The 26547-nt window shown below is 46.9% G+C and overlaps 1 protein-coding gene across 2 annotated transcripts in view; it reads right to left on the bottom strand.

Moving 5' to 3' along the window:
* Positions 1-3242: 3242 nt before the first annotated feature.
* The window catches only part of MED13 (mediator complex subunit 13), a 157667-nt gene continuing 134362 nt past the window's right edge, over positions 3243-26547 (bottom strand). Inside the window, exons 22-30 of one of the 2 annotated variants that reach the window (XM_083379645.1) lie at positions 25807-25998; positions 24527-24750; positions 23112-23254; positions 20679-20837; positions 14984-15172; positions 11546-11694; positions 8181-8354; positions 5979-6079; positions 3243-4671 (exon numbers count right to left, since the gene is read on the bottom strand). In XM_083379645.1, coding sequence (XP_083235771.1) covers positions 4539-4671; positions 5979-6079; positions 8181-8354; positions 11546-11694; positions 14984-15172; positions 20679-20837; positions 23112-23254; positions 24527-24750; positions 25807-25998 — 1464 coding nt within the window. In that variant the 3' untranslated portion in view covers positions 3243-4538. The remainder of the gene's footprint in view (positions 4672-5978; positions 6080-8180; positions 8355-11545; positions 11695-14983; positions 15173-20678; positions 20838-23111; positions 23255-24526; positions 24751-25806; positions 25999-26547) is intronic. The other variant, XM_083379646.1, reaches the window with a different exon arrangement.

The following is a 26547-nucleotide window of genomic DNA, read 5'->3' as shown; positions in this document are numbered from 1 at the left end:
TGAGAAGGAAGGACTCACTGGAGAAGAGCCTAATGCTGGGAAAGGTTGAGGGCAAGAGAAGAATGGGACAACAGAGAATGAGGTGGCTGGATGGAGTCACTGAAGCAGTAGGCGTGAGCTTAAATGGACTCCAGAAGATGGTAGAGGACAGGAAGGCCTGGAGGAACATTGTCCATGGGTTTGCGATGGGTCAGACACGACTTCGCAGCTAACAACAACAGTCAGTCTGTCTGTCTATCTTCTCATCCAAGAAGCTTCTGCTCTGACTGGATGGTGGAGGAATGGAAGGATTTATATTCCTTGCAGACAGCTGGTCATTTGCATTCCTTTTAGAGAATTTTTGAAGCCATTTGGAGGTTTACCTGTGGCTCTTTGAGCTCTCGGGCCCAGGCTGAGGAGAAATTTTTAATTGGGGTTTTTTAATGTGTACAGGGTCAATTTAATATTTTCTAATTTGGTTTTTAACTTTTGTATCTCGGATTTTTTAATTCCCTGTAAACCGCCCTGAGTCCTCAGGGAAAGGTATATAAATGTAACTAAATTAAATTAATTGTCAGTGGTGCAAATGTGTGTGGAGCATCCTGCAAGAAGGCCCCACGCCCATTTGCACCACTCAGGTGATCTTGAGGACACAGGTAAACCTCCAGGTGGCCTCAACGACCCTCCAAAAGAAGGCAAATGACCGGCTGTCTGCAAGGAGTATAAATCTTTCCATTCTTGGAAGCTTCTTGGATCAGAAGTGAAACGCCTTCAAAAAAAAAACAAGGAAGTCCAGTTGCCTGCAGGAAAAGCATCTTTGGCATAGTCACTAGGGGGCAGCACCAGGCTGAGTCTATGAGACTTCTGAAGCTTATAAGGCTGTTTGTCATCAAACATGTAAACATAAAACAGTGCAAGTGTATTAAACAATAATAATAACAATAACAACAATAAGTTGGAGGGGACCTTGGAGGTCATCTAGTCAAACCCCCTGCTAAGGCAGGAAACTCTATACCATTTCAGACAAATGGCTGTCCAGTCTCTTCTTAAAAACTTCCAGTGTTGGAGCATTCACCACTTCTGGAGGCAGGTTGTTCCACTGGTTAATTGTTCTAACTGTCAGGAAGTTTCTCCTTAGTTCTAGGTTGCTTCTCTCCTTGACTAGTTTCCATCCGTTGCTTCTTGTCCTGCTTTCAGGTGCTTTGGAGAATAGCTTGACTCCCTCTTCTTTGTGGCAGCCCGAGATATTGGATCACTGCTATTATGTCACCCCTCACCCTTCTCTTCGATAAACTACACATACCCAATTCTACCAACCGTTTCCTATTTTCCTAATTCACTCTAAAGCTTTCCCTGCGCAGAGCCTTAAGTAACACCAGCTGCCTGCAATTAGTGCAGGTTCTCATCCCACCAGGCTCAAGGTTGAGTCAGCCTTCCATCCTTCCGAGGTAGGTAAAATGAGGACTCAGATTGTTGGGAGCAATAAGCTGACTTTGTAATAATGCTGCTTGTGGTGGGGTGGTGAAAGCTCTAATAAGCAGGCATATACATAGAATGAAGGCTATTGCTAAGCACATTGATTTGTGCTTTAAATTGTAAGCCGCCCTGAGTCTTCGGAGAAGGATGGGATATAAATGGGATTTAAAAAAAATACCAAATGGGAGATCCACTCCAGGTTTTCCAGCCCGCCCGCCCAGTTCCTGAGTCAAATGTGTCCTTAGAGCTGGCTATGGCATTCCCCACCTGCCTTTCAAGTTGCTCTTGCATTCCCCACCTGCCTACAGCTGCTCTTCAAAAAATCACAGACTGCAGCTTCTACTCCAATTGGTCCCGCTTCCCCTGCGTAGACTAAATGGAAGATCTGCTCCAGGTTTTCCAGCCAGCCCTGTCCCTAAAGTTTCAGCACCCAGCGTATAAGACGACCCCTGACTTTTGAGAAGATTTTCATGGGTTAAAAAGTCATCTTATACGCCGGAAACTACGGTAAATAAAAACTCCCAGAATTTTATTGAATATTTATATTCCACCTTTATTATTTTATAAATAACCCAAAGCAACAAACATGCCTAATACTCCTTCCTCCTCCTACTTCTCCCCCCACCCCACCCCCAATAACAACCCTGTGAGGTGGGTTGGGCTGAGACAGAAGGGCTGGCCCAAATTCACCCAACTGGCTTTCACGTCTAGGATGCGACTAGAACTCACCGTTGCCTTGTGACTGACCGAAAGTAACCCAGCCGGCTTTCGTGTCTGAGGCAGGACTAGAATTCACACTCTCCTGGTGACTGGCTCTAAGTCACCCAACCCACTCATAATCTATCAGACTAGACCAAACTGGTGGAAAGAAAGAAGGAAGGAAGGAAGGAAGGAAGGAAGGAAGGAAGGAAGGAAGGAAGGAAGGAAGGAAGGAAGGAAGGAAGGAAGGGTCTATTGATAGAGTTAGGTAGCAATGAGCAGTTCGTGGGGTTTTTTTTGCATTCTTCAGACATGTCAAACACAAGGCCCGGGGGACAGATCCGGCCCGCGAAGTGGTTTCATGCGGCCCGCGAAACCATCCTGGAAACAGTGAGGGAACGGCCCCCTCTGCCTTGGCCCTGGCCCAGAGACCCTCCTTCTGCCGGAGACCCCCAGATCTGTCCCACTCCTCCCCAGGGTCCCATAGGCACCCTTGATGCCAATGATGTAGAGCTGACCACGCCCACCCAGTAGGCCATACGCACTCTAGCCATGCCCACCCAGTAGGCCACGCCCACCCTGGCCATACCCACCCGGCCCCTTGAGGGCAACCGCAATGCTGATGCAGCCCTCAATGACATTGAGTTTGACACCCCTATTTTATGATTTCATCACAGCAGGGCCCAACTGCTTAGTTAAAAGAGGAAAGACCACGTACAGGTAAGCTTATGAGTTTCCACTGCAATGTGCAAACGACAAAAATTAAATCAAGGTATGGAGAGAAGTAGGGGTTTTTTTGTGTGTGTGTTTTTTTTTTTAAAAGAAGACTGAACTTGCATTCGTGGAATCGATTCTGGAAGAATTTAGCGAAAATCTATTTAAATTAATAACAAACTGCAGTCTTAAGAAATCAAAATCCACTCATTTTCTTACGGCCGCAGCTGTTTTTAGCATTTTGAAAATGGCTTGAGCTACAACTAACATTTCAGCTTGAAAGAGAAAGGTTTATGATAAGATAATAGCGATTTCCCCATTTGATTCCAACCTGGAGAAGTTTGATTTTAGTGACAAACACAAATGCTTGAAAATGAAAGTGACACAGTTTATTGAGGGCAAGGATTTCTTGTTTTAGAAAAAAGTGTCGCAATTTCATCAGATGACACAGAGATTCTGTCTTGGCTAAAATGCACACAGGGAAAAAACATCAGAGGCCCTTGTAGTAAAGCACATCCTCCTTCCTTTAAGAAACAGGGAAAGGGATCTGCAAAAGTTAGTCTCGGCCCTCAACAGAAATACCAATAAAATAAAATAAAATAAAATAAAACAATTTATTATTATTTTCTTCTTTAAATTCTCACTACAAGTTAAACCACCTAACAATATCACTTTTTAATATATTGCCATTATGTTAACTCTGCAAATGTGTGATATAAAACTGCTGTAGGACCTGGTACCTTTTATTTTTTTCTTCAATTTTATATAAACACAGTGAACTTCATTACTGTACACGTATAATCTGCAACTACAGCTTAGCTGTAAATCTCCCACACACAAAGGTATGGACATTTCTATCCCTCCCCACCTTCCTATATTCCCCATTAAACTGTACATCAAGACCAAATACAAATTTTCTGCGGTTCCCCAACCCCTCCCCACCCACTTACAAAAAAATAATACTCTAAAAGCAACCTACCGCAACTTTCAATTAAGACGATTACAGATATAATTTTAGACCAATTGCTTTAAAGCAAGAAGGCGGTATAAACCTTCTAGGAAATTTTTTTTTATAAAAGAGGTTAAGAAATATAAGACAATTTATACATTTAAAAACTTACAATAAATAAGAGATGCAGGCATTTTTTTTGAATACTAGATACTATAATCCAATACGAGAACATTGCAATGTTCCAAAAAAAGGTTCCATAAATTTTTGTTATTTCTCCCTCATTTTTATGGTCTCCATGCTCATTCTTTTTTTTTTAAATATTTATTAACATGGCAGGGGCCTATGGCTCATAAACTCTTCACAAATACTGTGTGACAGGTTGATGGGCGGAAGGAGAATGGATACTTGGCTACTAAAAAGATGCGTTATAATACATGTCGACTGACCGGCTCACCACTCTGACCAGTCAGATATAGGCAACACACCAACAAAACAAAAACAAAAGAAGGAGAGAGGGGGAACAAACAACCAGGTTAGGCACCTCCCACCGAAAAGTCAGACTCCTTGGAAATCAGTGAAGGATGCTTAACAGTCCCCTCTCACCCTCCATCACGAAAATGACGTTACAGAGAAGAATTAACTGGGTCCTGCAGTGGAATCCTGTTTTCCCATTCGGCTGTCGTTGTCTGTTCTTTGCCTCGCTCAGTTCGGATAAAGATCACAGCATATTCATGATAAAGTTATACAACTGATTCAGCACCACAAAGTGAATTGGGAGACACGACCGCCGGTCCTGGGTCGCAGGATCACAGGTCAGCCACGAGAGTGCATTGTACTGTTCCAACACAAACCTGGAGACAGAAACAAATCAACCAACTATTAATTATTAAGGGAGGATTTTGTTTTGTTTTGGTTTCCAGAAAAGCTCGGCAGGTAAAATCAAACTTCACCATCTCCACAAGCAAAATTGAAGTTGTACAGATTAAAACAAACTGAATGTGGGTCAGGAGACAAGAGGGATGCACTCAGCCCAGATGATAAAAGTCCTCAACGTACGACCACATCGGAGCCCAAAATTCCCCTTACTAAGCAAGACAGCTGTGAACCGAATTTTGCCCCGTTTTACAACCTTTTTTTGCTACAGTTGCTAATTGAATCACGGCACTTGTTAAGTCAACTCACATGGCTGTTAAGTGAATCTGGCTTCCCCACTGAAGGTTGCAAGAGGGGATCACGTGACCCCTGGACACTGCAACCGTCATACATATGAATCGGTTGCCAATCGTCTGAATTTTGTCCCTGTGACCGTGGGGATGCAACAATGGTCATATGTGTGAAAAATGGTCATGAGTCGTTTTTTTTTTCATTGCCATTGTAACTTTGAACAGTCACTGAACGAACTGTTGTAAGTCGAGGATTACCTCTACATCTCTTCCCCCCCCCCCCTTTTACAGTCTAAGAAACTAGGGAGGATTCCTTTCACGGTTGTTTGGAGTGGCCTCAAGCCACAAGATGAGTGCAAATTCATTTAATAATAATACAAATCTGCCTATTCCGGGCTCTTGGGAAGAACTTGATAGGAGATAAAAATGCCAAACCTAGTCTGAATATCTGGCTGACTGCATGGAAAGCAGAGGAAGAGGAGGAGGAGGAGGAGGAGGAGGAGGAGGAGGAGGAGGAGGAGGAGGAGGAGAAGAAGAAGAAGAAGAAGAAGAAGAAGAAGAAGAAGAAGAAGAAGAAGAAGAAGAAGAAGAAGAAGAAGAAGAAGAAGAAGAAGAAGAAGAAGAAGAAGAAGAAGAAGAAGAAGAAGTAATAATCTTGTTCCACCCCTATCCAGTTAAGGGCTATTCTGTCTTGGCTGTCTCTCTTGGACCAGTCTCTCAAGGTCTCCAAACTTGGCAATTTTGTTTTGGACTTCAACTCTCAGAAGTTGAATAGCTGACTGGGGAATTCTGGGGGTTAAAGTCCACAAGTCATTAAGTTGCCAAGTTTGGAGATCCCTGGCTTATATCGAGACAGAAAGGCAAAATAAAACAAACAAAAGGAAGAAGCTACCGACAGGTTAAACCAGAGATCGCGCCCAGCGGCGGATCTTAAAATTAAGCGAACGTACATTTTCTGCAATAAGCACACTTGCCCGCCCGGTGAAGGAGCATACCTGAGGACATCGGAAGTTTGATTCGAGTCAAGAGGGTGGGAGTGTTTACTGTGAAGTAGCTCGTCCGATTGCACTGAAGGCACGTGGAGGTGCAAAGAAGCCTTTAGGAAAAAGCCAAAGCCCAGAGTCAACAGTGCTCGGTGTGAAGCTCCTATCTCCCAATTCAATCTGCCACGGATGCCCTATCTATGGGGCGAAATCTAAGAATAAAAAATACTAGGAATTGTAGCTTAGGCCTTGGAAATAAAGCCAGGGGTTCTGTGCTAAGGGTCCTTCATTACAGCCGTCTCCTAAGACTTGCAGCTGTTACCTCCTTGGGTAGAAGGGCTTTGGAAAAGCAGCAGTGAACTGCAAATTTCACCAACCAATTATAACGGGCCCGTTGTAATATATAGGACGCTTCTTTTATACCTGCCATAATCACTATGTCTTCCTTTACTATCCTTTCTTTTCTCCATTCTTTCCTTCCTCCACTCTCCTTTCTTTCTGTTCCCTTCGCTTCCTCAATCTCCTTCCCTTCCCTTCCTTTTCATTCCTCTCCTCTCCTTCCCTTTCTCCATTTCCTTTCTCCTTTCCTTTTTTCCTTCTCCTTTTGTCCCAAAGTGCTTTTCACAACCGAAGAAGCTTCTTGGAGGAAAAGCAAAACCATTTTTTTTAAAAAAACAAACAAACCGAGGAAGCCTTTTGGAGAAGCACTTTTGTGACAACCATGGCCTGGCTCCATAGTCACTTTTTTTAAAACTTTCCTTGTCCCTTTCCTTTCCTTCCCTCTTCCTTTCCCTTTCCTTTCCTTCCCTTCCCGCTTCCTTTCCTCTTCCTTCCCTTCCCTCTCCCTTTCCTCTTCCTTCCCTTCCCTCTTCCTTTCCTTTCCCTTTCCTTCCCTTCCTTCCCTCTTCCTTTCTTCCTTTCCTTCCTTCCCTCTTCCTTTCCTTTCCCGCTTCCTTTCCTTTCCTCTTCCTTCCCTTCCCTCTTCCTTTCCTTTCCCTTTCCTTTCCCGCTTCCTTTCCTTTCCTCTTCCTTTCCTTCCCTTTGCTTTCCTTTCCCTTTCCTTCCCGCTTCCTTTCCTTTCCTCTTCCTTCCCTTCCCTCTTCCTTTCCTTTCCTCTTCCTTTCCTTCCCTTTGCTTTCCTTCCCTCTTCCTTCCCTCTTCCTTTCCTTCCCTCTTCCTTTCCTTCCTTTCCCTTTCCTCTTCCTTCCCTTCCCTCTTCCTTCCCTCTTCCTTTCCTTTCTTTCCTTTCCTCTTCCTTCCTTTCCCTCTTCCTTTCCTTTCCCTTTCCTTCCCGCTTCCTTTTCTTTCCTTTCCCGCTTCCTTTCCTTTCCTCTTCCTTCCCTTCCCTCTTCCTTTCCTTCCCGCTTCCTTTCCTTTCCTTTCCCGCTTCCTTTCCTTTCCTCTTCCTTTCCTTCCCTTTGCTTTCCTTTCCCTTTCCTTCCCGCTTCCTTTCCTTTCCTTTCCCACTTCCTTTCCTTTCCTCTTCCTTCCCTTCCCTCTTCCTTTCCTTTCCCTTTCCTTTCCTCTTCCTTTCCTTCCCTTTGCTTTCCTTCCCTTTTCTCTTCCTTCCCTCTTCCTTTCCTTCCTTTCCCTTTCCTCTACCTTCCCTTCCCTCTTCCTTTCCTTCCCGCTTCCTTTCCTTTCCTCTTCCTTCCCTCTTCCTTTCCTTTCCCTTTCCTTCCCTTCCTTTCCCTTTCCTCTTCCTTCCCTTCCCTCTTCCTTTCCTTTCCCTTCCCTTCCCTTCCCTCTTCCTTTCCTTCCTTTCCCTTCCCTTTCCTTCCGGCTTCCTTTCCTTCCCTTCCCTCTTCCTTTCCCTTTCCTTCCCGCTTCCTTTCCTTTCCTTCCCTCTTCCTTCTCTTCCCTCTTTCTTTCCTTCCCTCTTCCTTTACTTTTGTTTCCTTCCCACTTCCTTTCCTTCCCGCTTCCTTTCCTTTCTTCCTTTCCTTCCCGCTTCCTTTCCTTTCCCTTCCCACTTCCTTTCCTTTCCTTCCCTCTTCCTTTCCTTTCCCTTTCCCCTTTCCTTTCCTTCCCTTCCCACTTCCTTTCCTTCCCTCTTCCTTTCCTTTTCCTTTCCTTTCCCTTTCCCTTTCCCAAAACTGTCCCTCGGAAATAACAGGAGAAAAAGGAAAGGGCAGCCTGTCTTATGGCTTTTAGCTTCCCTGTTTTTCACACAATCTTCACCTAACCCCCCCTCCCCTTTTCCCAGCTCCTTACCTTAAGAAAGAGAGGACACTGATTTTGTGCTTGAGGACAGGCCGACCAAAACCAGTCAGGCAACGGACCCGCTTTAGCGGTGGAGACGAAGTAGCCGAGGGCCAACGGCTGCTGCAGAATGTTGGGGACTTCATCGTGGGATTCCGTGGACAGCAGCCGGTCTGTCCCTTGACCCTGAGAAAACCGACAAAAAGAGGAAACTGGCATTTAGGATCAGCCTCAAAGAGCTACCATTTGGCAATTCAGTATTCTGCTTTAGCTAGTGATCACCTAGTCCCGTGGTGGCGAGACTATGGCACGCATGCCACAGGTGGCACATAGAGCCCTCTCTGCGGGCACGCGCGCCGTCGCCCCAGTCCTAGGCCTTCAGCCTGGTTTTATAAGCCCTTTTTGCTTTAGGCCTCCGCCATTGTATGCACACACAAAAAAAAGTTCAATCAATCAATCAATATCAACTTCTCGTGGGGAAAAAAAAAGATCTCGCAAAGTTGGAATTGATTGATTGACCTTTTTAGTCCCACCAAGTCTGTCGTTACCACTGCAGCCACACCCACCCAATGGGCCATGTCCACCCAACTGGCCACACCCACCCAATTGACCATGCCCACCTGGCACCTGACGATACCTAAGTAGGTTTTGGGTTGCAGCTTGGGCACTCGGTCTCTAAAAGGTTCGCCATCACTGACCTAGTTGCTTCTGGGAAACTTACAAGAACTGAGGAGCAATCATGCAATCACTCAACTCACACACCACACATATTCACACCATTTCCTTACCCCTCCTTGCCACAGAGTTTATAGCCATCAGTAGCCTCATTGCCTAGAACAGCGTTTCCCAACCTTAGGAACTTGAAGATGCGTGGACTTCAACTCCCAGAATTCCCCAGCCAGCATAGCTGGCTGGGGAATTCTGGGAGTTGAAGTCCACGCATCTTCAAGTTCCTAAGGTTGGGAAACACTGGCCTAGAAATTTGTTCAGAAGGATTTAACTTGTTCACCGTGACCCTATCGCCTGCTGGCCAATTTCATCAGACACGAAGTGAATCTCACCACGTACTTCAGGTTGTCCTTGTCTTACAACCGTTTGAAGTTACAACGGCACTGAAAAAAGTCATGTATGCCAGCGTCCGCGCTTATGACCGCTGCAGCATCCCCATGGACACGTGATCAAAATTTGGGCGCTTGCCAACTGGCGCATATTTACGATAGTTGCAATATCCTGGGGTCAGGCGCTTGCTATTTACAACCTTCGCGGCCGACGTCCGTCAAACAAAGCCAATGCAGGAAGGCAGAGTCACTTACCAGCTACAACGATTCACTTAACAACTGCAGTGATTCGTTTTTTTAATAAAAACCCAACAACAGGGCAAGAAAAGATCGTAAAATTGGGCCTGGCTCACTTAGCAACTGTCTTGTTCAGCAATGCAAATTCTGGTCCCAATTGTGGTCGTGAGTTGAGGACTGACTACCTGTATGGGAATTCGAGTTTTATTTCAGATGTCCTCTGCGGCACTGAAATATCCTGCTCGGTGCTAACATTATAGCAGAGAGAGGGAGAGAAACACACACATATTCCCTGCACTGCACACTCAAGTTGTTTACCAGCCAAATTCAGAGTACCGGTTTTGACTTATAAAATCCTTTAAGGCTTGACTCCGGCTTACCTTAGGGCAGGGGTAGGCAACCTTGGCTCTTTTATGACTCCACGAGTCATAAAAGAGCCAGGGTTGCCTACCCCTGCCTTAGGGACTGTCTGCCCATGAGAAATCAAGGGACAATAAAGCGGAGGACAAGCCTTATTTCACGTGGCCACCTTATTATGGATGGTTTTTTATCTCCAGAGATACATCAGGCACATTCCTAATTTGCTTTCCAGAGAGCCGTGAACATAATTTTGCTTTAGCAGGCCGCTGGTGACTGATTATTAATATTCTTGTTTGACTGTACTAGGCTGCCAACTTTTTATCTTGCTGATGTGGAATTACACATCTTATTTGTGTTTATCTTTCTGCAGTCTTCCTAGTGCATAGTAGGCCTGTGTGTTTGTTTTCACGGGTAGTCCTTGATTTACAATAGTTTGTTTTAGTAAATGTTTGACGTTACAACGGAACTGCAAAAGGGGAGTTCTGACTGTTTTCACATTTGGGACTGTGGCGACATCCCCAACAAAATCCAGGTGCTTGGCAACCGACTCATATTTATGACGGTTGCAGTGTCCCGGGGTCACGTGACAAGCAAAGGCTCACTTAACTGCATCACTAACTTTAACAATTGCAGTGATTTATTTAACAATTGTGGCAACAAAACTCATAAAATGGGGCAAAACTCACTTAACAAATGTTTTGCTTAGCAACAGAAACGTTGGGCTGAATTGTGCTCATAAGTCAAGGACTGCCTGTCTAGATATATCCTTTCCATGCGTAATTCCATAAATGTGTATTATATTTTCCCTTATTCCCCCTTTTTTCCAAAAGAGCATTTTCTTGTGCAGAATGATAGTTCAACCTCCTGATTTGTTGTTGTTAGCTGCAAAGTCGTGTCCGACCCATCACGACCCCATGGACAACGTTCCTCCAGGCCTTCCTGTCCTCTACCATCTTCTGGAGTCCATTTAAGCTCACACCTACTGCTTTAGTGATTCCATCCAGCCACCATCTCCTGCTCTAAATTTTCTTTTTAACATGCTAGTTAGAACTGACTAGCATATTGTAAGGGCGATCACACTATACGTAACATTGCCTTCAAGTCGCATTTAATTCCTGGTGGCTAGAATGGCCCATCCCTGCTCTTACCTTGACCACAACATGGAAGTTTTGTCTTCCTCCAGGATTCTGTGTTTTGATTCCCAGAATAGCCTACAAGCCTGGAGGTTAAGGAGCTGAGCGGGCTGAATTGGAAGCTGGGGTTAAACGCATCATCAGTTTGGAATCATTGCGCATCCACAAGAGGACCAAGTCCAGCCCTCCATGAATTACACTGGCCTTTCTCTAACGTCAGTTGAGCTTCATCTGTTAGTTGACCAGATTGTGGCGTGTGGGTGACAAAAAATAAACTCTTAGTGCTTTGAACTCAACTCCTCTCCCTGGTTAATTGCGGCCAACAGGAGGTTTCCCGTTCAAGTGCTTACTTGGTGAAACCCTGCTTTGCCTTTTCAAGATTAGCTCTGCCATCCACTATGATAACGATAATCAAATTATAGTTTTGTAGATCTGATTACCCTGCAAGCATCATCGTTATCATCGTCACTGTGAACCTGCAAGCATTGGTTGCAGAAGCATTTAAGTATTCTGGAGTAAATTGCTGTATCCCAAGAAGGAATTTCAATCAGGTCAAAAAAACCTTCTCTGTTTTCTCATGCAAAGTTACCTTGCCCATATCACCTCCGTGGGTAAAGTGAGAACCGGGTGAGTGAACAGGGGATCCTGTTGGAGATGCAGGAAGGATGTTTATGATATCAGGGTCCAGGTCATCTGCCGTGTCCAGCAAATCGAAGATTCCCATTCCATCTGCTCCATCTTGAAAGAAAAGATTCACAGAAATAGAAGGGGGAAAAAAAACGTTGACCAAAAGGAGCAACTCACTAGAAACAAAGAAAGAAAGAAAGAAAGAAAGAAAGAAAGAAAGAAAGAAAGAAAGAAAGAAAGAAAGAAAGAAAGAAAGAAAGAAAGAAACCGCACACACATCCATACAGTGTTAGACCCAACGACTGTGAGTTGGCCTATAGATTGGATGGGATTTGATCTGATTTGCTCTGACATGAATGGCTGCCCATCTCGAAACAACTCACCAGAACAATAAAACCATAAAAACCACACAACAAAAAAACTTAACAAACCTGGCACTTTAATCAATCCCCCCCTCCCCGGGCTATAAACGGCATCACAGAGCCTACACGAAGAGCCAGGTTTTATTGGCTTTCCAGAAAGCTAAAGGGGGTGGGAAGGTATTCCCTAACCAGCTGTGCTGTGTTTCCAAGTGCAATTCAAGGTGATGGCTGTCACCTTTAAAGCCCTACATGGCTTGGGGCCAGGTTACCTGAGGGACGATCTTCTCCCAGTCCTTTCTGCATGTCTAATTCGATTTAGCAGAAATGGGCATGCTGCAGATACCATCAGCCAGGTGGGGACCAGGAAACAGGCTTTATCCACAGTGGCCCTTGCTCCATGGAATGTTCTCTCTTCGGAGATCAAAATGGCCCCCCGACCGTTACGTCTTTGGTAAGGCCCTAAAAACCTGGCTACGTTCCCTAGCTTGGGGTGCTGAATGTTTCAAGTGCCACGTTTCGTGGCCGTACTGCTACGAGCCAAGTCTCTCAGCTGCAATTTATATTTATTTATTTTGGATATTAATATTAATAATAATAATAACAACAACAATAAAGTTGGAAGGGACCTTGGAGGTCATCTAGTCCAACCCCTTGCTCAGGCAGGAAACCCTATACCATTTCGGACAAATGGCTGTCCAGTCTCTTCTTAAAAACTTCCAGTGTTGGAGCATTCACAGCTTCTGGAGGCAGGTTGTTCCACTGGTTAATTGTAATGGTTAATGGTTTTAAATGGTTTAATGGTTTTAAAATGTTTTAGTGCCTTAATTGTAATATATTTTGAACTGTAATTCACCCAGAATCATTGACTGAGATGAGCGGCTATAGAAATTGATTGGATGAATGAATGAATGAATGAATGAATGAATGAATGAATGAATGAATGAATGAATACAATAAAGGCCCGCTTCCTAAGTCCCGCTATATCAAGGGTGGGCAACTACGGCAACTTTGACCTGTGGACTTCAAGTCCCAGAATTCCTGAGCTACCCATGTTGGTTCAGGAATTCTGGGAAAGTCCACAGACTGTAAAGTTGTTATAGTTGCCTACCCCTGCACTAACATAGTAATACTTCAGGGAAGGGATTGCAGTTTGCCCACGCTATCTGATTTATATTACAAGAATTCACTGTTCGGGGCTGAACGGACGAAGGCTGGATCTAAATTGTTATGCACCCAGGATACTCCTTGGCTAACACAACCATTGAATCAGCTATTAAGTCTGCCCAGGTCTGACACTTTGCAAATCAGTTTCGTTTCTTTTATCATATTTGTTTCCAACTGCAAAGAGCTGGCTAGGCGTATTCTCTTTAGTCCTTGTGTGAGCAGACTGTTACATTATGAGCCAAATTTTCAGTGGAGGGCGGCCCAAGTTCGAAAGCGCTCAGTATAGTTTCTGCAAAGTAAATAACAGGTTTGCTTTGTTTTAGTGAAGGACATCTAGAGGCAGTCTTCGACTTATGATCACAACTGGGATCAGAATTGCGGCTGCTAAGCAAGGCGGTGGTGAAGTGAGCTGCGCCCGATTTTATGATCTTTTTTTTTTTTTGGCCATGTTTTTTTTTAAAGTTAAAACTAGTCACTGCAGTTGTTCAGTGAACAGGGATACCGCAACGGTCGTTAAGCAGAGATGCTGCAACGGTTGTTAAGTGCAAAGGACCAGCAATAAAGTTGCTTTTTTTCAGTGCCATCATGTGATCTGGGTGCCTAGCAACCAGCGTGCATTTACAATGGTCACAGCATCCCATAATCACAGGACCACCATTCGCAACCGACACAGCCAGCTTCCGACAAGCAATGTCACGCGATGTTGCATTTAACGACCTGGGATTCGCTGTACAGCCACAGCCGGATGCGACATTGCAAGGTGGTGAGGTCACATGACATTTCACTTTCATGACCGTGCCACTTAGCACTAGAGCTGCCAGTCAGTCCCAAATGCAGTTAGTAAGTGAGGACTAACTATATTTGTGGAGTTTGGGAGTTTTGGTGACATCAGCAGAAGGAAGGGAACCTCCTCTCCCCCCCCCCAGGGATTTCAGGTAGTCCTTGACTTACAACCACTCATTTAGTGACTGTTTGAAGTTACGAAGGCCCTGAAAAAAGTGACTTAGGTCCAGTTTTCACACTTAAAGGTAGAGGTAAAGGTTCCCCCGCACATGCGTGCTAGTCGTTTCCAACTCTAGGGGCCGGTGCTCATCTCCGTTTCAAAGTCCGAGGACGTCTCCGTGGTCATGTGGCCGGCATGACTAGATGCCAAAGGCGCACGGAACGCTGTTACCTTCCCACCGTAGTGGTCCCTATTTTTCTACTTGCCTTTTTACGTGCTTTCGAACTGCTAGGTTGGCAGAAGCTGGGACGTGTAACAGCCGCTCACTCTGCTACGCGGCACTCGGGATTCGACCCGCCAAACTGCCGACCTTCTGATCGACAAGCTCAGCGTCCTAACCCACTGAGCCACCGCGTCCACTTACGACCATTGAAACATCTCAAGTAATCATGGGATCAAAAATCAGTGCTTGGCAACCGGCATGTCTTTAGGAGGGGTTGCGCCATCCTGGGTCACCTTTTGTGACCTTCCCCCCGAGCTCCTGATGAGCAAAGTCAATGGGAGGAAGCCAGGTTCGCTTGATGACCGCACGATTCACTTAACGACAGCAGTGATTCACTTAAAAGCCGTAGCAAAAAGAAAAAGGGGTTGCCAAATGGGGCGAAACTCACTTGATCAACCGCCTTGGCTTAGCGATGGCAATTTTGGGCTCCATTATGGTCGTTAAGTCGAGGACAACTTGCCGCAAGGAAAGGCTTCACGGGCTGTTGGGAGCCAATGGGCACAGCTGCTTTCCCTATCCAATACGACAGCTGCCATCTTAGCCTGCAGCCCCTCCCTTTTCTATCGATGAAAAACGATTCGCTGGTTTAACATTCCCGCACACGGGCATAACATGCACACGCACACGCACACGCACACGCACACAAACCATTGTTCGTATTAAAGGCCAGTTCCAAACCAGTTTCAGTGGTGTAGGTGGAGGGTGCCAGCTGCACGGACGCAGAGGTGGGGAACACGAGTATGTGGGTGCACGAAGTGTCCTGGGGGGTATTGAGTTGGGAGGTCTGCATGTTGAGGGTGGTGCTGCGTCCAAACACTGAGCCAGTGGAGACGGAATCTTTGGGAAAAGAAGAACAGAGGAGAATGACCCCTGGGATCAAAAGCAAATAGCAGGTAGCAATAGCACTTAAGACTTATAGACCGCTTCACCGTGCTTTATAGCCCTCTCTGAGCTGTTTACAGAGTCAGCATCTGGCCCCTAATAATATAGGTCCTCATTTTACCGACCTCTGAAGGATGGAAGGCTGAGTCCAGGATCGAACACCTGGCGGTGGGCAGAGTCAGCCTGCAATACTGCATTCTAACCATTGCGCCACCATGAGAAGGAAGGAAGGAAGGAAGGAAGGAAGGAAGGAAGGAAGGAAGGAAGGAAGGAAGGAAGGAAGGAAGGAAGGAAGAAGAGGGAGAGAAAGAAGGAAAGGAAGGAAGCAACAGCAACAGCACTTAGACTTATATACCGCTTCACCGGGCTTTACAAGCCCGCTCTGAGCTGTTTACAGAGTCAGCCTATTTGCCCCCAACAATCTGGGTCCTTATGCTACCGACCTCGGTAGGATGGAAGGCTGAGTCGACCTTGAGCTGTCCAGGATCGAACTCCTGGCAGTGGGCAGAGTCAGCCTCCAATACTGCATTCTAACCATTGCGCCACCATGGGAAGGAAGGAAGAAGAGGAAGGGGGAGAAAGAAGGAAAGGAAGGAAGCAATAGCAACAGCACTTAGACTTATATTTAATTTAATTTTAATTTAATTTAATTTATTGAGATTTCTATACCGCCCTTCTCCCAAAGGGACTCAGGGCGGTTCACAGGGCATAAATATAAATGACAATACAAAAATTAAAAGACAATTAAATCAATGCCCAAGTTAAAACAAGAATAATAAAAAAAGCCTATAAAAAACCCATGTACCCCCATCAGGCCAGACCCGCTAGTTCAAATAAATGGGTCTTCAACCCGCGACGGAAGGATCGGAGGTCTGATGCCGTCCGGAGCTCAACCGGCAGTTGGTTCCATAATGCCGGAGCACCCACAGAGAAGGCCCTCCCCCTGGGGGCCACCAGTCGACATTCCTTGACAGGAGGCACCCTGAGGAGGCCCTCTCTGTGGGAACGCACGGGGCGGAGGGGAGTCGACGCCGGCAGCAGGTGGTCCTCGAGGTATCGCGGACCCATGCCATGTAGGGACTTAAAGATCATAACCAAAACTTTGAACCTTACCCGGAAGACAACTGGTAACCAATGCAGCTCACGGAGCAAAGGTGTAACATTTATTTATTTATTTTTATTTTAATTCCATTTATATCCCGCCCTTCTCCGAAGACTCAGGGCGGCTTACAAGCTTAGCAGTAACATGGGAGTACCGGGAAACTCCCAAGACAACTCTCGCGGCCGCATTCTGTACCAGTTGGAGCCTCCGAGTAGTCTTCAAGGGAAGCCCCATGTAGAGAGCATTACAGTAGTCTAGGCGAGAGGTCACGAGCGCATGAGTCACTGTACATAAGGCCTCCCGGTCCAGATAGGGCCGCAACTGGCGCACCAGGCGAACCTGGGCAAAAGCCCCCCTAGTCACGGCCACTATATGATCCTCCAAAGTGAGTCGTGAATCTAGGAGGACTCCCAAGTTGCGAGCCCTATCCACAGGGGGTGAAAGCTCACCCCCCATAGAAAGAGATGGAACATCCCAGGTGCCCCGGGAAGCCGGAATGTACAGCCACTCAGTCTTGTCAGGGTTGAGTTGAAGTCTGTTCCTCCCCATCCAGACCCGAACCGCCTCCAGGCAACGGGACATCACAGCGAGGGCATCACTGGGGTGGTTTGGGGTCGAAATAAAAAGTTGGGTATCATCAGCATATTGATGATACCCAACTCCAAAACCACGAATGATCTCACCCAGCGGTTTCATATAGATGTTGAACAGGAGAGGCGAGAGGACCGACCCCTGAGGAACTCCACAAGCAAGAGTCCTAGGGGTCGACCTCTGCCCCCCTGCCAACACCGACTGCGAGCGTCCCAGGAGATAGGAGGAGAACCACTGAAAAACCGTGCCTCCCACTCCCAGTCCCCTGAGACGCCGCAGCAGGATACCATGGTCGATGGTATCGAAAGCCGCCGAGAGGTCTAATAGGACTAGGACAGAGGAATATCCCCTATCCCGAGCCCTCCAGAGATCATTCACCAGAGCGACCAATGCCGTCTCCGTGCTGTGCCCGGGCCTGAAACCCGATTGGTAAGGGTCCAGATAATCCACTTCATCCAGGACCAGAGGGAGCTGATGTGCCACCACACTCTCGACAACCTTCGCAAGAAAGCGAAGGTTGGAGACTGGACGAAAGTTGTTCAATACAGCTGGGTCCAAGGCAGGCTTCTTGAGGAGAGGTCTCACCACCGCCTCCTTCAAGATGGTGGGGAAATAACCCTTGCTTAAAAAAGCAGATATAACCGCCTGGAGCCAGCCTCGTGTCCTCTCCCTAGCTGCATAAACCAGCCAAGAAGGGCACGGATCCAATAAACATGTGGTGGAACTCAGCTTCCCCATGATCCTGTCCACTTCATCAGGGGTCACAGAATCAAACTCCTCCCAGATAACATTGACAAGACCGCCCGTGTCCTGATCGCCAGACTCTGCCCAGCTGGAGTCCAAACCGGTCCGAATCCGAGTGATTTTATCCGACAGATGTTGACTAAACTCCTCGGCACGACCCTGCAAGGGATCCTCCCTCACCTCCTGATTAAGAAGGGAGCGAGTCACCCTAAACAAGGCGGCCGGGCGATTATCTGCGGACGCGATGAGGGTGGAGAAGTAATTACACCTCGCCTCCCTCATCGCAGCGAGATAAGACCTAATATAGGTTCTTAACCGCAATCGGTTGGGTTCAGATCTGCTGGACCTCCAGCAGCTCTCTAGGCCCCGTTTCCGACGCTTCATCTCCCGGAGCTCCGCAGAGAACCATGGAGCTCGCTGGGATCTGCGCCGGGTCAGGGGCCGCAAGGGTACAACCCGGTCGAGTGCCTCAGTGGCTGCCCTTTCCCAGGCTTCCACTAAGGCATCCGCCGAGTTGTGAGCAATGGAGGCAGGTGGGGACCCCAGCGCCGCTTGGAATCTATCAGGATCCATTAGGCGTCTGGGGCGGTACCATCTAGTTGGCTCCGTACCCCCACGGCGGGGGGTGGCAAAATGGAAGACCAGCCGCAGGAGGTGATGATCGGTCCATGACAGGGGCATAATAAATGGAAAGCCCCCACCAAGATCATCCAACCACCGTCCAGATAAGAAAATCAGGTCAAGGGTGTGGCCTCCCTCATGAGTTGGTTCAGAAATTACCTGCGTCAGGTCCATGGCCGTCATGGAAGCCATGAACTCCCGAGCAAGCTCAGATGAACCTCCCAGGGATGGTAGATTGACGTCTCCCAAAACTATAAGTTTGGGGAACTCAACCACCAACCCCGAGAGGATATCGAGCAGCTCGGGCAGGGCTGCCGCTACGCGACTAGGCGAAATGTACACGAGCAGCAAGCCCAACTGCGCCCCAGAACCAAATCTCATAAAGAGAGACTCACACCCGACTATCTGAGGAACGGTGGTCTCCCGCGGACATAAGGTCTCCCTAACGATCACCGCCACACCCCCACCCCTACCCTGAGCTCGAGGCTGGTGTAGCACCCGGAAGCCTGGTGGGCAAAGGTCAACCAAAGGGACCCCACCCTCTGGGCCCAACCAAGTCTCCGTGATGCAAGCCAGGTCCGCATGCTCACCCTCAACTAAATCCCTAACAAGGGGAGCTTTGTTAACCACGGACCTGGCATTCAGGTACACCAGCCGGAGCTCAGGAGGCTGCACATCCTCGCTCCCGGAACCTCGGGAAAGAAGCAGAGGGTCGGAGCGCCTCACCGCTTGCAAATAGCGGAGACGGCCTTCCCGGTAACGATATGGCCCCCTGTCTATCCGCCTGCTGCAATTCCCCGTCGTGGGAATTGGTAATCCCACAACCCGCTCATGAGCCCCGGAGACAACGACCCCCCGTTCTCCCCCCGCACGGTCAGACCCAAGTCTGGCCTGAACTATGGTTGATTGGCCGCCCCCCATAGCCAGACAACCCCTATCTCCCACCCCTCTCCCCAACCCCGTAAAAATTTTTGATAAAAACATAATCAGGGGCCTCTTATTAAATTTATGTTGACGGCCCCTGCCCCTGCCCAGCCATCTCTCAGAGACCCAAAACTCGGGCCCTTCATCGAGGTTAGGATTTAAAGAGGCGGGTCGCACCCAGGCGAGGGGGGCACCCCTGAGGGCGAGCAAGTCCGTGCTAGTATATTGTCTCATGTTAGTCCAGCAAGTCCAGAATAGGCAGTCCCGGAGGTGATCATGTCCATAGGAGGGTCGAAGGCCGGAAAAGAAAATATCTGGATCCACACCCAACTGCACTGCCACTCAGCTCTCTGAGCTGTTTACAGAGTCAGCCTATTTGCCCCCAACAATCTGGGTCCTCATGTTACCGACCTCGGTAGGATGGAAGGCTGAGTCGACCTTGTGCCGGTCAGGGTCGAACTCCTGGCGGTCGGCAGAGTTAGCCTGCAATGCTGCATTCTAACCACTGTGTCACCCTTACGGGTGGTCCATGCCTTCCTCAATCTCCAGTCCTCTCCCAGAAGGCTGGGGGTTTGAGGGTTTTGCACAAGATCTTAGTTGCTCCTAGCATTGCACTTAGCCATAATCATAATAGTAAAGTTGGAAGGGACCTTGGAGGTCATCTAGTCCAACCCCCTGCTCAGGCAGGAAACCCTATACCATTTCAGACACAGCTCTGAAATTTTTTGGAGTGTTACTTCCAAAGAGAGGAGTAGCACTGACGACTTATATACCATCCCACAGTATTTTACAGCACTCTCTGGGTGGTTTGCAATGTCAGCCTGTTGCCCCCAACAATCTGGGTCCTCATTTTACTGAGCTCAGAATGATGGAAGGCTGAGTCAACCTTCAGCCCCATCCAGATCAAACCCCAGACTGTAGGCAGTTTACCTGCAATGCTGCATTCTAATCACTGTGCCACCAAGGTTCAATGCCATCAAACTCTCCCTCCCTCGGCCTCTCTTTTCTTCTTCCTCTCTTCCAACTTTCTTCCTCTCTCCCTTTTGCTCCTTCCTTCCTTCCTTCCTTCCTTCCTTCCTTCCTCTCTTCTTACTCCGTCCCTCCCTTCCTTGGCCTCTCTTTTCTTCTTCCCCTCTTCCAACTTTCTTCCTCTCTCCCTTTTCTTCCTTCCTCCTATCTTCTTCCTCCTTCCTTCCCTCCCTCCCTGTATCCATCTTCCTTCCTTCCTTCTCTCTATCCACCTGCCTTCTTCCTTCCTTGGCTGATTCCTTCCTCCCCCACTCCCTCTATCCATCTTCCTTCCTTCCCTCCTTCCCTTCTTCCCCTCTGTAAAATTCCTATCAAGCCTATTCATTCGTTTGTTTGCTTGCTTGCTTGTAAAATTTATTAGACACCCATCTTACCACTCTGAGCAGCTTACAATATTAAAAATCTCCTTTGTGGGAGGTTTGAACAAGATGCAAAGGACTGCGTATATACCTGGCATGATCACAAAAGATCCTTGAGGTTCCATAGCCACTAAGCAAGCACTGAGGATGCTGGGAGAATCAGCAGCAGAGATCCCACACATCCTGCACATATCTTTGAGCCTCTTGCTAAGAGACTGTAGGTTTCGGCGACTCAGTAAACAGCTCCAATCTGGAAAGGAAACAAGAGCAGCTGACTACCTGGGACATCTTTTTTTTTTCCAACAGCCTCCCAGAAAAGCAATATTGTCTGCAGGGAAGTAGTTATCATTTTGTAGGGTTTTTAAAGGAACGAGTCAAGAGAGCTTCCCACCACTTCAAAACGGCAACCGGTCAGAACGCGAGTCTGTTATTTGTCTCGTAATCTGGAAAGCCAGAAGGGGAACTGGTAAGCATTACAGGTCGCCCTTGACTTGTGACCGCAACCCAGCCCAAAATTCCTGTTACTAAGCAAAAGGGGGTTTTAAGTGAGCCTGCCCCATTTTACATCACAGTCTTGCCACCATTGTTAAGTGAACCACTTCGGTTGGTTGAAGTTGGTGACGTGGTTGTTTAAGTGAATTGGACTTTTACTTGTCAGGCGGCGAAAGAGGATCGCATGAATGGGGGGGGGGGGATTGCAACCATCGTTAAGTACATGCCAGTTGCCAAGTGTGTGAATTCTGATCACGTGATCACAGAGATGTTGCAATGGTCATTAGTGGAAAAAAATGGTCGTAAGTCACTTTTTCCAGGGTTACTGGAAATGCCAGTTGCCAAGCGTGTGAATTCTGATCACGTGATCACAGAGATGTTGCAATGGTCATTAGTGGAAGAAATGGTCGTAAGTCACTTTTTCCAGGGTCACTGTTAACTTTGAACTGTCGCTAAACAAATGGTTGTAAAGTCGAGGATTACCTGTAATTACCAAAAAGGATGCTCATTAGCTATAAACGCAGGCTAGTATAGGTCCAACCAATTAACAAAACAACTGACTCAGGGTGATTTGGGCAACCAACCAAAAGCCCAATTCTTGCGAATTGTCATGCATGCGTCATGGATGTGTTTCACTTTTGAAAGCGGGCAACTAAATTTCATTTTTGATGTGTGCCATTGTGCCCTCAGTAAAAAAAATGACAATAAAGATTATCTTATCTTAATCTTATCTTACCTACTCTAATCTCTAGAGAGCAGTCTATTAGCCAGGAGTTGCCTTCTGCAGAAGACAGCGTTATAACGTGCCCTTGAAAATATGGTTTGAAGAGACTAAAGACATAGAAGTTGCTACAGCAGATACAGGCAGTCCTCGACTTACAACCACAATCAGGTTTTGCCCCCTTTTGCAACCTTTCTTGCCGCAGTTGTATTGGCTCTGAAAGGTGAAGTTTTTGGAGGGATGTAAGGGATATAGGCCTCGTGGTTGGGAAGGTTTAAATGGGTTTGAGCAAGGTGGTGGGACTATGCATAATTCTGCATTTATTTATTTTTGTCATATTTGTGTAGTGTACATTGGAGGTGGTGACCCCTTTGAGAGCTGTACGCAACAAAATTTCATTTTAATGTATGCCGATTAGTGTTACGTTCAAAGTGACAATAAAGTTATTCTTCTCTTCTCTCTTCACACCGTTGTTCAAGTGATTCTGGCTTCCCTGTTGACTTGGCTTGTCAGAAGGTCGTAAAAAGGGATCACGTGATCCCGGGACACTGCCACCGTCATAAATACATGTCGGTTGCCAAGCGTTCCAAATTCTGCTCACATGACCACAGGAATGCTGCAAAGGTTGTAAGCGTGAAAAACGGTGACAGGTCACTTTTTCCAGTGCTGTTGTTAACTCTGAACGGTCACTAAATGAATGGTTGCAAGGCAAGGACTTCCTGTAATGTTTAGACCAGGGGTAGGCAGCCTTGGCGCCTTTATGACTCGTAGACTTCAACTCCCAGAATTCCCGAGCCAGCCATGCTGAGGAGAAATGGAGAGGTTTCCATGCTGAGCCGTGCTGGCTCAGGAATTCTGGGAGTTGAAGTCCACGAGTCACTAAAAGAGCCAAGGTTGCCTACCCCTGCTTTAGACAGTTTAAAGGTAAAGGTAAAGGTTCCCCCGCACATGCGTGCTAGTCGTTTCCGACTCTAGGGGCCGGTGCTCATCTCCGTTTCAAAGCCGAAGAGCCAGCGCTTGTCCAAGAAGGTCTCCGTGGTCATGTGGCCGGTATGACTAGACGCTAAAGGTGCACGGAACGCTGTTACCTTCCCACCGTAGCGGTCCCTATTTTTCTACTTGCATTTTTATGTGCTTTCGAACTGCTAGGTTGGCAGAAGCTGGGACGAGTAACAGGCGCTCACTCTGCTACGCGGCACTCGGGATTCGACCTGCCAAACTGCCGACCATCTGATTGACGAGCTCAGCATCCTAACCCACTGAGCCACCGCGTCCCTGAGTTAGACAGTTTACATATCACCATTTCAGTACCTTTCAGCTCCCCGTGGCCTATTCTTCCGAGACGTCCTATTACAACTCTCCATGGCACAGAACTCATTTGCACAAGACCCAGGCACCACTCCCAGAGTTTCTGAAGACCAAGTCTGCGAGCAGATCCTTTTTTCCTACGGGCCCTGTTTGGAAACAAAAGTTCCGTGGTAAACACGAGTGTCACGCACGAAGAACCCGGACCATACGTTGAGTTCCAGGGAAGATGATTTCTTGTTCATGCTTATATACAAGAATCTAGTCAACTAATGGTTAGCACTAAATTGGCGCTAGGTAAAAATCAATGAAATTCAAAAGGGGTTGGATTGGGATTGTTTATGGGAATGGAAGGATTCCAGGCCGATTCCTCTCTTGACTCTGCCTCTCCTTCTCCTACATACAGTTGCCCATACCTTCCTCAGTTGCTCCCAACAGAACAGCTTGGCCTGCTACATCAGAGGTCCCCAACCTTTTGGGCACCAGGGACCGGTTCCATGGAGAACAATTTTTCTGCGGTTTTGTGTGCTGCCTGCATCCCACGGATGGGGTTTTGCTTGTTTGTGCAGACCGGTTCCTGGCATGCTGCAGCCCGGTACCAGTCCGCGGACCCAGGGTTGGGGACCCCTGTGCTACATAATCAAATGGCACATTTGCTGTATCTTTTCTAAAGTTAGCCAAATGTTTCAAATTTGAAATGTTTCTGAATTTCTTCCTCTCACTCAATTGCGTTGTCCACTTAACGTTTTAACATTTGATATTATTGCTTTTATTCTGTAAGAAGAGCCACTTGATGGCAAGAAGGCTGGCATATAAATTTAGTGGAAAAATAAGCTAAATAAGCTAAGAGGACAAAATAAAAATAAAAAAAAATAACTGCACCCTCCCTCGCAACAGGAACGACATTCCTACTCTTTCCTATTTTAAAAAAATGAAAGATAGCCAAAGCGGTTAGAAACCAGCAAACAAACAAACAAGCCAATCTGTCATCAAATATGAGTAAAATGTATCAGTGTAAAAACTTCCAAATACCAGTACACTATAAAAATGAGGTTAAGTTAATTTCTGGAAGAGAAGAATTTATAGGGTATTTTTCTCCTAAAAGAAGGGGGGGGGAAACGAACAGGAGGGGAACAGAGAGAACACACCTGTCTTTTAGTCGATAAGAATTATAGAATTCCTGGCCGGCCGGGGAATTCTGGGAGTTGAAGTTCACAGGTCTTAAAAGTTGCCAAGGTTAGGAAACCCTGATTTATAGATACGAGTTCCAAGAAAACTCTGTACCTTCCTACCTTGCAACGTAACCGTCTTGCTCTTCCATTTTAAAACGGGCTGCTACCTTACCTGAAAAGGCCCATGTCCCCTACTTGACTTTAACAATCTTCAAACCTAACACTCCAAGGGAAATGATATCGGCGTACCTGTTTGGCACGTCGATGTTTATGATGCAGGTTTCCAGAAGTTCTCCGTAGAGATCCGTGCAGGATGCGAGAAGCCACCTTTGATCATGGGACAGACAGTAGCCCACAAAAAGCACGTTGTATTTTTGCCCAGCCTCGCCAAATGTCTCTCCCAGCTCAGTCTGTTTGTCTTTGACAGGAGCCAGGATGAAAGGAGGAGCGTACAGTTTAATACACTCAGGTCTCTGCAAAGTGCACAGGGGGGGTGGGGGGAGGGGGAGAACAACAACAGAATATTGGAAACGTTAGCCGTGCTTTCCAGTAATGAGTCATATATTTATAAAATAAAGAGTTGGGTCTGTCCCACACCAATATTACCCACCTTCTGCTTCCCCAAATGCATCGTTCGTATCTATCGCTTAATTCCGCACAGCCCTCTCAACTAGGCACAAAAATGGAGTGGGCAGGTCAATCAGTTAAACCTGGGGCCCAGGCATAAATAGACCGTAATTCTAATATTTTAATCAGGTTGCCAAGATAGGAAGTTTGGAGTTAAAGAACATCATTATACTTCCAAGTACAGATACCCTCATGTGATCGAAATTTGGAAGCTTGGCAACCAGCCTGCGTTTATGACGGCTGCATTGTCTCGGGGCTGACGTGATCCCCTTTTGCGACTTTCAAGACAAGCCAAGTCAATGGGAGAAGCCAGATTCACTTTTACAACCGTCTTACTCACTTAACAACTGCAGCGGTTCCCTTAACAACGGTGGCAAGAAAGGTCATAAAATGGGGCAAAACTCAATTGACAACTCTCGCCTAGCAACTGAAATTTTGGGCTCAGCTGTGGTTACAAGTCAAGGACTACCTTTACTCCTCAACTTACGACCGCAACTGCGACCAGAACATCCATCGCTAAGCGATGCAGTGTTACCGCGTAACTATGTCTGATTTTATGACCTTTTTTTGCCACGGTCATTAAGGGAATCCGGTTTCTCCCACTGACTCTGCTTGTCTGAAGGTGGCTGAGGAAGTCACAAACAGCAATCGTGTGACTGCAGGGATGCTGCAGCTGTCGTAAGTGTGAGGACCAGTCACAAGTCACTGTTTTCAGAGGCACTGTAACTTGTGACAGTCTCCACCTCTATAGCACAGAGGGCTACGAATTCAGAAGTGCCTCCATATCCTTCCCCATTGAGACCAACCTACGCTGACAGCCTGAAACCACCTTTTTTTATTCAGCTAATATTTCTCAAAACTCTACTAGAATTTCACCTTGTTCTCCCATTTGCAGTACTCACATCAGGACTTTTGAGTGCCATTTCCACAGCTAAGCCTGGGCCAAACCCTGTTAACGTTTTCACATTGGTTGATGTTGGGAGTGGTCTTCGGCACTGTGTAAAGGCAGAAAATGCCAGGGATTTCAAGTGCTGGGTGTAAATCTGTCTGTCTTCGTTCTTGACAGGTTGCAACAGATACTGACAAGGAACAAGCTAAACACCAGACCAGAAAGAGATAGAGATAAACAGATAGAGAGAGAGAGAAATATCTATTAATCTGGGCACACTATTTATATAGCAGATGGCATATCATATATGGGCTTGCAATATATATTAACATGTCCCCTAGATTAAAAAAAGCAGAGTAAAATATGAATATGAAAAAAGATCTATGTTCAGATACCAATGTCTAGGCCCGTGGTGGCGAACCTATGGCACGCATGCCACAGGTGGCACGCAGAGCCCTCTCTGTGGGCACGCGCACCGTCACCCCAGTCCTAGGCCTTCAGCTGGGTTTTGTAAAACCTTTTTGCTTTAGGCCTCTGCTGCCACGTACCCCCCCAAAAAAAGGTTCAATTAATCAACTTCTTGTGGGGGAAACAGTTCTCGCAAAGGTGGAATTGATTGATTGAACTTTTTAGTCCCACCCAGTCTGCAGCTACCACTGCAGCCACGCTCAGCCAATTGGCCACCCCCACCCAAAGGGATCTTCTAAATCCAACCTCCTACCCAAGCAGGAGACCATACATCACTTCAGATGCA

This window comes from Vipera ursinii (assembly GCF_947247035.1).
Source record: "Vipera ursinii genome assembly, chromosome: 1".
Classification (NCBI taxonomy): Eukaryota; Metazoa; Chordata; class Lepidosauria; order Squamata; family Viperidae; genus Vipera; species Vipera ursinii.
Note: the sequence above shows the minus strand (reverse complement) of the source record. Positions and strands in the feature narration are given on the sequence as shown.